The sequence below is a fragment of the Mus caroli genome, unplaced genomic scaffold (genome assembly GCF_978045245.1).
Source record: "Mus caroli unplaced genomic scaffold, Mus_caroli_1 scaffold_1, whole genome shotgun sequence".
Taxonomy (NCBI): Eukaryota; Metazoa; Chordata; class Mammalia; order Rodentia; family Muridae; genus Mus; species Mus caroli.
The window spans coordinates 8,597,286-8,610,107 of NW_028227256.1; the positions used below are offsets into that span (position 1 = coordinate 8,597,286).

Here is a 12,822-nt window from a genome sequence, read left to right on the forward strand (position 1 = left end):
TGATGGTGTGCAGAATATCCAGTGTTCTTAGGAAAAGCTCTCCTCATCCTACCTACCACTTTGTGTTCCCAGGCTGCCCGCAGCACCACCTTCTTTCCACCTCTTCCATTCTCAGGCTATGGTGCTGAAGAGAAGCAAGTGTGATTTCTGCTTACAAGCCTTGCCTCTGTCATCTCTCTAAAGCAATTTCCCTTTCCTTTTTCATGATACATCTGTCTTTAAATCCCACAAATCACACTATTTACATTCTTTATATCTAGTCAGCATCTTCTCATAGCAATAATTAACCAACTATCGTAATCTTCTATCCATCTTCTCCTGAACACATTCCACTGTTCTCTTCCTGTCTTGTTGAGACAGGAGCTTTGTTCTGCCCCAGTCATAACCTCTCCTTTCCGTTCTCTCCTTTTCCTCTATTTTTGAATTCTACTCTTTTCCCACTCATCCCCTCTACATTTTCTTAAATCTTGTCATCATTGTCTGGAATCTGTGGTATTGTTTCAGGCATTTCACTCCTCAGCATCTCCTGGCCTTCTATTTCATCCTCTCTGGTACCCAACTGGAACTGGAACCCTTGGTGCATTGACTATTCTCATTTACCCTGTTCCCCATGCTTTTCTGTATCTATCTTCTGTCAAAGCCCATCACTGAGACTAGCCCTGGGTATAGACCCAGATCTCTTGTCCTTTTCTTTCTTAATAAAATGCTACTTTGTGGAAATTCAGTTCCTTTCTGTTCTGAGATGGAATCATCAAAGGTTGGAGAACACTTGCCACACTGTCCAGTTTCTCTAAACCATGAGTGCTCAAATTCCAGATACACTGGTACTGTCACTACATCTGCTCTGTTCATACACTTACACTCCTTAATTATAGTCTTACACCATCTCTTCTTCCCCCAAATATATTACTCTCCATTTTATTCAGAACTGATGGACCTGTGTCTTACTTCATGGGATAAAAAAAAATGGCATTTCTGGCTCCTGGTTTCCTGTGTGCAAGCCCTTCGCTTTCTTTTGTGAAAAAGGGTGAGCTACATGACCCAAATCCCCCATTTGGCAGTAGATCTGAGTTTAGCCTCATTAACCTATCACAGTGATTACCTTTGTTTGGTCATTACAGAATACCTCTCCTAGCCCTTTCTCATCTCCATGCATGGTTGATGCTATTTCAGACATTGCAGAAAAGGATCTGTGACAATTTATCCTGGTCACAGGAAAGTCTTTGTTCCCCCACAGTCTGACACTTTGTTCATCTATCTGGAGGCATCAGTTTAACAACATGGGTATGTTTTTTATTAGACACCAGGAGGGACTAGTGTGATCTACAACAACATGAGATAAAGCAAGCAAGTGTGAACACAGAGCGAAGGCTCTGACAGTTACACTGTAATTGGACTTTAGACTAGTTCAGCAGCAGGAGGTTGACTGTTTTACAAAGTACAATAATTTATAAGGGGTACACAGAGTCCTAAAGTAATAGCCAAATGGTACAGGACACAGTTTTATAAAATACTATTCACACCCAGAACCAGAATATACACGTCCTGAGTGCTGAAAGTCAACGACGTCTGACTGAGATGACACAGGCAGTAGAATTATTTTGTCAGGGATTAACACAGTCTGGTGTTGGGAACAAAACACCCATGGAAAGAGTTACAGAGATAAAGTTTGGAGCTGTGAAGAAAGGATGGACCATCTAAAGACTGCCATATCCAGGGATCCATCCCATAATCAGCTTCCAAACGCTGACACCATTGCATACACTAGCAAGATTTTGCTGAAAGGACCCAGATATAGCTGTCTCTTGTGAGACAATGCCGGGGCCTAGCAAACACAGAAGTGGATGCTCACAGTCAGCTATTGGATGGATCACAGGGCCCCCAATGGAGGAGCTAGAGAAAGTACCCAAGGAGCTAAAGGGAACTGCAACCCCATAGGTGGATCATTATTATGAACTAACCAGTACCCCAGAGCTCTTGACTCTAGCTGCATTTGTATCAAAAGATGGCTGGTCGGCCATCACTGGAAAGAGAGGCCCATTGGATTTGCCAACTTTGTATGCCCCAGTACAGGGGAATGCCAGGGCCAGGGGGTGGGGGTGGGTGGGTGGGGGACTGGGGGGAGGAGTGTATTGGGGACTTTTTGGATAGCATTGGAAATGTGAGGAAAATACCTAATAAAAAAAAATGTATGTATGTAAAAAAAAAAAAAAAAGAAAGAAAGAAAACAAGCTGAGCAAGACATGGGGAACAAGCCTGTAAGCAGTGTTCTACCATCACCTTTATTTCAGTGCCTGACTCCAGGTTGAGTTACAGCCCTGGCTTCCCTCAGCGGTAGGCTCTAAGATGAAATAAACCCTTTCCTCCACAAAATAAATAAATAAATAAATAAAATACTTAAAAAAAAACAAATAAAAAACAAAGTACAATAATTTATAAGGGGTACACAGAGTTCTAAAGTAATAGCCAAATGGTACAGGACACAATTTTATAAAATACCATTCACACCCAGAACCAGAATATACACATCCTGAGTGCTGAAAGTCAACGGCGTCTGACTGAGATGACACAGGCAGTAGAATTATTTAGTCAGGGATTAACACAGTCATCATAAAAATGCTTTCATAAGTAATTACAAATTTCTTGGCAATATGTAAGCATACAAAATAATAGGAAGTAAACACAAATTATAGGAACAACATGAAAATTATAGCACTGACAAAAGAATTCACAGAAATAAAAATAGCATAAACATAATAGTAGGGCAGAGACAACAGGAGACAAAATTACAGGCTGTTGGTAGCAGGTCTTTTGAATTGTCCTGTTCTCAACAATTGAGAGGACATAGACCAAAAGAAATATGATACAGGGTCTGAAGATCTTGCCAAGAGATTAAGAGCATTTGCTGCTCTTGGAGGGGAGCTACACTTCCACTGCAGGCTGGTCACAATCCATAGTCCACCTGTGAAGGTGTCAAATCCCAGGCATCTGGAGTTTCAGATGATTGTAAGCTGCCATGCAGGTGCTGCGAAGTGAAATCTGCTCCTTTGCAAGAGCAACAAGTATTCGTAACTGTTGAGCCATCTCTTCTGTGTCCTAAAAATAAATCTGAAAAGCAGGCAGAGGTAAATATTAAATTGCTTGTGTGGGAACAACCATTAGAAGGGCTATGAAATTTTCATCTAAAACTATGGGATCAAAGGGAAGCAATCCCTCCCCCCCCCCCAATGTAAATGGCTATCAGCCAAAACCCTTAAGTTGTATACTTAGTGAAACTGTTTCCAGCAGAAGTTTCCCTAAGGTAAGAGTGAGTGAAATTCTTCAAACAAAAAGAAGTGATAAGAGAGAATCTTGGAACATGTGAAAGGAGAAAGGAGGAAACACAAAATAGGAGTATATTCAGTGGGTTATTATTACTTTTTATTTTAATGAATTAAAATGCCACAAATACCTCAACACTTGGATTTGCTTGACATACTCCTGTAGAAATCAATGAATAATTTAAACCTTCTAGTTCTTACTGGATCTGAAAAGGTACTAAAAGTGTGGGTCATGTGGCAGCAATTGGAAGAAACACTTCAGAGGGTACAAGTTTGCACCTCAACATTGGGCAAGAGTTGAGTATCAAGGGGTATTATCCTTGTGAAAAACAAGCCATATGCAGTGAGTTTGTATGACACCATAATGGAACAAAGTAGTGTTGGCTTAGTAGATTTTCTTTTATTGGCCACAGCTAACTAACTTATCAACATTTCTTCAGCTTAAAGATGGAGCCCAAGACGAAAGGATTAAAACAGCAGCAGCAGCAGCACAAGAAACTCCTGGCTGCAATGCTTTCCCAGGACTCCTTCGAGTCCATCCATAGCCCCACACCATCTGTAATAGAAGAAGACATTGATAATGAAGACGATGCAATGGAGTTGCTGGGTAATTTTACAAATTAATAACTTCTCTTTTTCGTCTTTTCTGGCATTGTAAAATGTGCAATAATTGGGGGATTTTAAACCTTTAAAATAGTCTTGTCTAGGGCAAAGGGATCTCTTTAATATACACTTTCTTTCCATTAGAACTTTATGAAGTTGCATGTAAGAATTAAGCTGAACCTATGAAAGCATGTGAAACATTCCCTAGACTGTACTATGTGCTTTGCATATGCAGCTCTCTATCCTCTGGCATCAGTGAGCTTTATTCTGTGTGCAATTGTGATAGGATGCAACTTGTCTGTTTTATTTTCTTGACTACACCTATTGTCTATAAAATACATCCTCTTCCTAAGAAAGTTTTGTGACTATAAGGTTGCTTTAGAAGAATATCATAGAGTTGAAAGATGTTGGCAGTAGATTAATGTTGAATGCCTTTCATGAATGATATGGAGTCTTACAGAGATTTCAGTCTAGAGACTCATTACCTTCACTCAACTTCATTAACATTGTAGATACAGTTTTTCTTTTAATAGTTTTTCATCTTTTAATTTTTAGTGATACAAGTATGTGCTCCTGTTTCAGTAGAAATATTCTCATATAAATTATCTTCCTATAAATTGTTAATTGATACTCATTTTGGGAAATATTTTTTTCAGAACAGACTTTCTCTGTGTAATCCTAGATGTCCTGGAACTCACTCTGTTGACCAGGCTGACCTTGAGCTCAGAGATCCACCTGCCTCTACCTCCTAAGTGTTGGGATTAAAGGTGTGGACCACCATGCCTGGCTGGAAAATCATTTTTGTAAAACTTTTCTTTGCAAGCACTCCACATGTAAAATGTTTTTCTTTTAATTGAGTAGTACTAGCTATTCTATAGAGAATTAAAATAATTGGTATATGCTTTTATAGCAACATTCTATTATATTTGAGCTGAAAAAGAATAAATAATATATTTACATATAAAATATCAATGCATTGCAAAAGTACTTTATTTAAAATTCTAAAACAGATTTCTTGGAATTGAGTGTTGATAGCAGTAAATTATGTTCTATATAAATGATAAGTCTCCATGCATATACCTGCAAAGGTGTTATTCAGTAGATGATGGCAGGGCTCAAGATCTTTTCTAGTGGTCTAATAGCTACCTAGAGTCTAGAATTAAGGAGACTGAATTATGGCACTTTTGGTTAGATACTATTTATTGGCACTTGTTTTCTTTTAAGCAATTGAGTCTTATTCCTCTAACTTCTAATCGTAAAGTGACAGGGATTCTGGAAACCCTGGCACCTTTATCCATTCTTCATTCACTACCAAGGACTTTGACCTAAGGTCATAAAATAAAATCATTTCTGTTACAGGCATTTTCCAGTCATGTTAAAAATGTAAACTCATCACTTCCGCCATTTTCTTTACCTATGCTATTACAGTCAAATATAATGGTGACTCCTCGTGCAGAAGAGGGGGCAGAGGTCACCACCACATACTTGTTTCAAGAAGCTGGTTCCTCTGCTTAGTCTTGCAGGACAAGGGGGTATAAACCTGGGAGGTGGAGTGTGCCCAGACTTCTGGGGACTTGTTCACGTACATATGGGGTCTTTTGTAACTGTGTCTGTCAATTGCTTCTCTGCTGGTCAGGGATAGTGAAAGACATGATCAAGAGACTCTTAGGAGATTCATATGTCTACTTTATGCTGATTGTCCTGAAACCTCACCTGCTCTGTTCAAAAGTTTCTAGCTTTCTAAGCTGAACACCAGAGGGTTGGATCTTGGCATCTACCTCGTGATAAGCCATTAGCAATTGACTCTCATTAATCCTTCTTCTCCTTTTAGATATTCAGCCTGTATTCTAACCAGGCTTAACAGTAAAGAACTGTAGAAGCTTTGGGCATTCTTTGTGTAGTCTCACAGATCTTTGCCCAGGTGACTGAAAGAGATGCTGTTCTCTTAGTGATGAGCATCTCTTGTAATGGCATGCAATGCTCAAGCACACAGCAGTAGCATTAAATAACTCCACATGCATTTTCCCTGGTTTTGAAAATGATTTCAGAGAAACATGAGATTGCATTTAGCTGAAAAAAACACAAATGCTAACGACTTGACAGTTTATGCAAAATCAAAATTTAGTACATAGAATCAGTGTTGTGATGTAACAGACATTGTTGTTTAAAATATTCTTTGGGAATCTATGATGTGTTGCAGAATGAGCTTGCTGTAATGTGTTCTTAAGGGTTTAATTTTTTATTATTTATGCCATAATAAAATAAGCTGAAAATGTGTCATGCATGGAAAGTAATCTGTAATGTGAATTGATATGTAAAATATATGACTTTATTTAATATTTATATAAAAATGAATTGCCCATCAATATAATTGGTTGACTTAAGCAGAAAATCTTTTAGTGTAGATAATACATATAAATAAACTTAGTCCTTCTGTCTTTATTGAAATGCAGTATTGTTAATACATGTTGATTATATATTCACAGTTATTTAAATGTATGTCTGTGGATTTATTTCATAAACATACTAGGCATGTGGAAATATATTTTAGGATCCATTTCATATTAATGTCTATGATTATTTTAAATTCTATTTATAAATTCATAGTGCAGAATAACCATTTATGAAATTAATATTATCTAGCAAATAATGAACTATCTGTACATGGAGATTTAAAAACACACCAATAATAAGTACCTCTGAAATTGGCTCTAGATATACAAAACATATAATAAAAACATCTTCCCACTCACCTCAAATGATACACTTCTCAACCATAAATGTAAGACAGCCTCAACTATTTTGGTGGCTACACTGCCACATAACAATCAGATTTACAGAGAGTCTTTCCAGAAAATTATCACATTTTCTAAATCATCTACTAAAATCAAGAGTTTTTCAAAAATGGTATGAGACAAGATGAGTTTCCCAGACCTTCTAGGGTTTCTTTCTTTATCCTTACAGGGAATTTAAGGAACTGTTAAAGATGCTTGACTGTGTGACCATCTTCCCATTTTCCTTATGTTCCCAGTTTTCCTCATCATGTTAGAAATGTAACAGTAGTAAATGAATAGAGTGAGTAGTAAAACATTTTAAAAAATTTAACAGTAATATGTAGGTGATTGCTTTCTACACAGTTTAAACTGATTTATCCCCATTTTAAGAAGCTAGAATAAAATGCACAACTAATTTACTATACACTTTCTTTTTTTTTAAGATTTATTTATTTATTATATGTAAGTACACTGTAGCTGTCTTCAGACACTCCAGAAGAGGGCGCCAGATCTCATTGCGGATGGTTGTGAGCCACCATGTGGTTGCTGGGATTTGAACTCTGGACCTTCGGAAGAGCAGTCGGGTGCTCTTACCCACTGAGCCATCTCACCAGCCCTACTATACACTTTCATTGAAACTATTATTTATAAAATGTTTTAGGCCTTCTTAGGTTTGAGGACAAGGAGACTATCTAAATATCATATTCCAGAGATGTGAAAGCCACTATACTTTTTGGCCTTAGCTCAGAATTATATAATTTAAATTTAAAGCTAACTTTACATTACCTCAAACAAACAACATTGTTATAAACATAATTTGCCCATTTTAAGATAAATGGGTAAGTACAGTTTCTAGGTCTCCAATATCGACTCATTATTGACAAAGAACAGAGAAGATTTACTGGAGGGACTCATTAAGGTGAGATGCTCTTTTGGTTAATTCTTCCACATTTTGATGAACTTTGTTTAAGATAAATATTTACTGTCCTGTGTTTGGTTAAGTTGGAAGCATTTAAGAAAAAAAAAAAACCTTCTCATATTTACAAAGTAAAAGTGGACCATTGGATCTGAGAGAGAGAGGAAGGCTGTCATTGTGGCTCAAGGAAGGAGACCCTATATGTTGTTTATACTTTATTGACTTAATTCCTGTGAACCAGTCTAAACCAGAAGGAACCTGCAACATAAGCCTCTATGGGTTTTTTTTTTCCCTTATAGCATTGATCATTTAGAATATCAGAATAGCAAAATAAACTGAAGATTCTTCATAAAAAATGATTCTTTATAAAAATTTTGAGGACTTTCAGACATTCAACCACTGAGTATTTCAATATTATGTGTAAGATTGCTTAAAACATTAATTCATTCAGTGTAGTATAAAAGTAAGTTAATCTAAATTAGTGCCCATTATAGATAAAATATCCAAATGGGGATTACTTTAACATATAGTAGTTAAAACACTCAGATTTTTTTTTTTTTTTTTTTTTTTTTTTTGGTTTTTCGAGACAGGGTTTCTCTGTGTAGCCTTGGCTGTCTCGGAACACACTCTGTAGATCAGGCTGGCCTGGAACTCAGAAATCTGCCTGCCTCTGCCTCCTGAGTGCTCGGATTAAAGGCATTATGCCCGGCTCAGAAGATTAATTTTTAAGGCATTGAAAAGAGTTACCTCAATCCAAGTCATTTTTTTTTCACAATATAAGATATTCTAACAAATTCCATTAATTATTCTTCAGCTACTACCAAAAGTTAACCTAACCTTACGGAGATGCACCAAATCAATCAATGCAGCCGCAGACCTAAGACATCCTGACATTGTGTGAGGTATCTGTCACTTGTCACAATATCTCCTCTGGGTCAGAAGCTCAGTAGAAGGTCCCATCTTGTGTTAGCACCCATGCTCTGAGCTATAACTTCAGTTGGCTTCCATGTTGTCATTGCCTTTATGAAATCCACATAGACACAGTCACCCTGTAGTTCAAGGACTTGAATAAGGACTTGTTGAACTCATATGAACACTGATAGAAAGGATATAAGCAGCAACTGAGAAGGCTCACTGATCATGGTTTACAGCCAGAGATGAAGAAGTGGAAGTTTCGGAGTCATCCACACTCACTAATTTGTTTTGTGTTTGGAATTCTATGCATGGTTTGTTTGCTTTATTTGTTATTTTTAGTTTCTTTCCAAAGATACCAGAATTTTTGCTAGTAGTAATGGATACTCTGGGTGGAGTATTCATGTTTTTAAAATAAGTATAATACAAGAAGATGTCACCAAAACCGTACATACCACTTGATATCACCTGTACAGCATGTGATAAATGCTTTGCTTTCCACATGTAAATAAACAATTCCAACTCTAAAGCCCATTGATCCAGGAGAATAAAGTTAATAGTTTGCGAATAATTTCTGAACACGTAGACAAATCCTTTGTAGTGCTGATTGTAGTTCAGGTGAAAATTTCTTTACTCAGGAGACAACTGTTTCCAGGTATTTCTGTGTCGTTTACTTAAGCTATATTGGTTAGTTACACAAAAGTATGAAGTGATTGACACCTACCAATGGCAGCATTTAGTGTGGTTTTCATACACGCACTGTGACTTTTCCCTGAGCATTGTGGGAACTGTGGGCCACTGTGATGCGCTGTAGGTGACCTGGCCAAAGACCTGTGCTCCAATTCTAAGATTCAAATCTCCCATGCTACCTCTTCCTAGTTTCTTCCCCCACATTTTTGCTGTTAAGGGAATTGCTTTTTAATCTTTTGCTAATCTCTGAGCTTCAAGCAATTAGTTGTAAATTGCCAGATGCACCATGTGCCCTCTCTACTGCACAGGCATGGTGTGAGGTAATAAGATATTCTCAGAAAATGACACATTCTTCTTCCATCAAGGCTGACAGGAATACTTGGGGAAAAGGACACAAATTTATGTATAAAACTCTTCTCCCAAGCAGTTCTGTTCTCTCACCCATGGCTGTGTTATGCAATCGGAGGCATAAGAAAATATGTGCTTTCTTTAACTATGGAGAAATGCCTTTCAACAGTAAGAACCAGTGTTTCTCGGAGCATAAAAAAATACTTGGGGCTGGAGAGATGGCTCAGAGGTTAAGAGCACTGACTGTTCTTTCGAAGACCCTGAGTTCAAATCCCAGCAACTACATGGTGGTTTACAACCATCCATAATGAGATCTGACGCCCTCTACTGTTGTGTCTGAAGACAGCTACAGTGTACTTACATATAAATAATAAATAAATCTTAAAAAAAAAATACCTTGGAAAGCCAAGCTCTGAAACCCCAAGTGTAGCCACAGCCAAGCATGCAAACAGCCTGCTGCCTGCCAGCTCACAGCACCTCATCTTTCATGTGACTCATGGAGATTTAAGCAGGGGCAATGACTTCTGTGACTTGTTAAAATTGGGGAGGTGGCGCACGCCTTTAATCCCAGCACTTGGGAGGCAGAGGCAGGCAGATTTCTGAGTTCGAGGCCAGCCTGGTCTACAAAGTGAGTTCTAGGAAAGCCAGGGCTGCACAGAGAAACCCTGTCTCGAAAAACAAAAAACAAAAAACGAAAAAAACAAAAAAACAAAAAACAAAAAAACAAAACAAAAAGAATGGGGAAGAGATTGCTAGACTGTACAATTTATAGGAGAAGAAAAAAGTTATTTTGTATATATGCAGAGGTTCACACTAGCAGACACAGCTTGGGAAAGAAGAGAAAGGGGTGTTGGGTCAAATTCAGAAAATCTAGAACTTTAATTCACGTTTACGTGTTTCTGCAAAGATCAATTACTAAACTTGTTATTGATGTGATATTGCAGGATGATTTGTTCAGCCTTGTACTTATTTTTATGTAATTTGAATATGAACTTTTGCTTTATATAAGACTAATTTGAAATTCGCACTGAATCACAACTTTGTTATATTTTTCTTGGTTGATACAAATGAATTGTAATTAGTTTAGCAATTGTTTGCAGCTTAATGTCAAAATCAATAGCACATTAAAGACATGTTGCAATTCCTCTGATTCCTTTACATCTCGTTTTATAGCTAAAAATGTGTTTAGATATTTCTATATCAGATATACTTAGTCACATGTTTAATTATTTTCAAAGAAACACTTAAGTGAAACAGAATGCTAAGAAGAATGTTCACAAAACTTGACAACTATTTCCCCAAACTGTTGTTTTTGTAAAATAAAACTTTCTTTAAAAAATTAACATTATGTTATATGTATGTTTTTGGGAATCCTTAACAACAATAAGTACATCCATTTATTGATGTAAAGATTTTAAGTGAAAGATTGCCAAGAAGTACAGTGGAGAACTTAAGGTTGTTACAATGGAAATCAGTGAAGATTAATCTTTTCTATTATATTTTTTAACTTTTGTCCTTCCTGCTGAATGCCTCTGTCATGTTGGATAGATTTGTCCATGTTAAAAACAATTCTCCTGAGATTTTATTTAAATTTTCAATTTCTTTAAAGCTTGCTTTTCTAAGCATCACCAGAAGAGTTCATTTTATGGGTCATTTATGAGTCATTTTAATTATTGACTTTCAGTAAATATGTGTTTCAAAATATTAACATAGGTGGTATTAGTACAATAAAGCAAAAATCACAGTAAGCTTAGGAACTTGACTTTTCAAGAATGGCAAAGTGTGTGAAGTCAGGAATGAGAGAGCCTTGATGCGGACTCCATCGCTGTTGCAGATTGTAAAGCTGGGAACAGGGACACTCGGCAGATTTGTTGCTAGAAAAATAAGATTAATAAAAATGTTCACTTTTTTGTAAGATTAAGTAAAATAATTCATGCTAAAGTTCTCAACCACCAGGTAAGCTAGAAAATTAATGCAATTCTTAAGTGGATTCTTTTCTTCTTTCCTTTTAATGTGTGAAATTGAGTTCACATAAAAAATAAAGTGAGACACAGGAAAACTTAGATTTGCCCCATATATTTAGAAAACATTTCTACAACCTCTTCATCTTGGTCATTTAATTTCCTATTAAAAATGAATACTGACAACTTTCTGACATTTTATAACATATGAAGCTAATTTCCCCTGGTACTTTAGCCCAAACCATGGCAATTTAAACATTAGCACTAGCAGACACAGGAGCATAAATGTGTTCGAATTTTCTGATGATTCAATTGAACGAGTCTTCACAGCAATATGAATATTCTTGCTGTTTTTAACAGTATCAAAAGCTACAACTTTCAGTGTGGTTTTATTGTAGATGTATTGGGTTTTGGTGCCTGGTTGCCTGCCTCCATGGTTGGTAGTCACAGTCTCTGGCAGTTCTGTAGCATGGAAAGTCAACATCTGGGTTATGGAACTACAGGGAGTAAGGCCTGTGGATCTCATCTTGTGATGGGAATGGGACCTTGTCTAAGAAAACACTATTGTTTCCAAGGCTTGCTCTTCTGTACCACTTTCAGATTACCCAACACTAACACCTATGAAAAGGTGTGTGTGTATGTGTGTGTGTGTGTGTGTGTGTGTGTAAAGATGGAGGGAAGGTGGGAGGGAGGGAGAGAGAGAGAAAACTTTATCTTCCCTTTACAGGCCTTTGACACTTATGATCTGAAATTTCTCAAGTAGCATTAATAATATCATGATACCATCTAGGCCTTGCATCTTGGTAGCTGAGTTAAGGCATATTCTGTAGTTTAAAATAGAGACTATATCTCTATTAGTCTAGCATAAGAGAACAAGACAAGTCCTGAGCTACTTCACTTCTGTTTATAAGAGAAATTAAAAATGGGAGAAGAGTTACTCTCCAACAAAAAGCTTTTAACTGAGTTAGAGAGGGAGTGAGAGAGAAAAAGAGAGTGCTCTAAGAACACACATCTAAAAGCAAAAGTCAATGTCCAAAAAGCAATATTCCTTAACAACATGTTCATAGAGAAATACTGCATAAACTTACTTAAAACAAATATTCTCACCAGAAATCCTAATGATGGTATAATATAGATATTGATAATTTATTTATTTATTTTTAAATTTTTTATTAGATATTTTCTTCAATTACATTTCAAATGCTATCCCAAAAGTCCCCTATCCCCCCTCCCCCACTCCCCTACTCACTCACTCCCACTTCTTGGCCCTGGCATTCCCCTGTACTGAGGCATATAAA

General features: G+C 36.9%; 1 protein-coding gene across 8 annotated transcripts in view; it reads left to right on the top strand.

The window, feature by feature from the left end:
- CUNH8orf34 (chromosome unknown C8orf34 homolog) overlaps window positions 1–12,822 on the top strand; it is a 538,401-nt gene that overhangs the window by 189,363 nt on the left and 336,216 nt on the right. For 7 of the 8 annotated variants that reach the window (XM_021165867.3, XM_021165882.3, XM_021165875.3 and 4 more), the window contains one exon: window positions 3,761–3,927. In XM_021165867.3, coding sequence (XP_021021526.1) covers window positions 3,761–3,927 — 167 coding nt within the window. Of the gene's footprint in view, window positions 1–3,760; window positions 10,859–12,822 lie in introns of those variants that run through there. The other variant, XM_085835664.1, reaches the window with a different exon arrangement.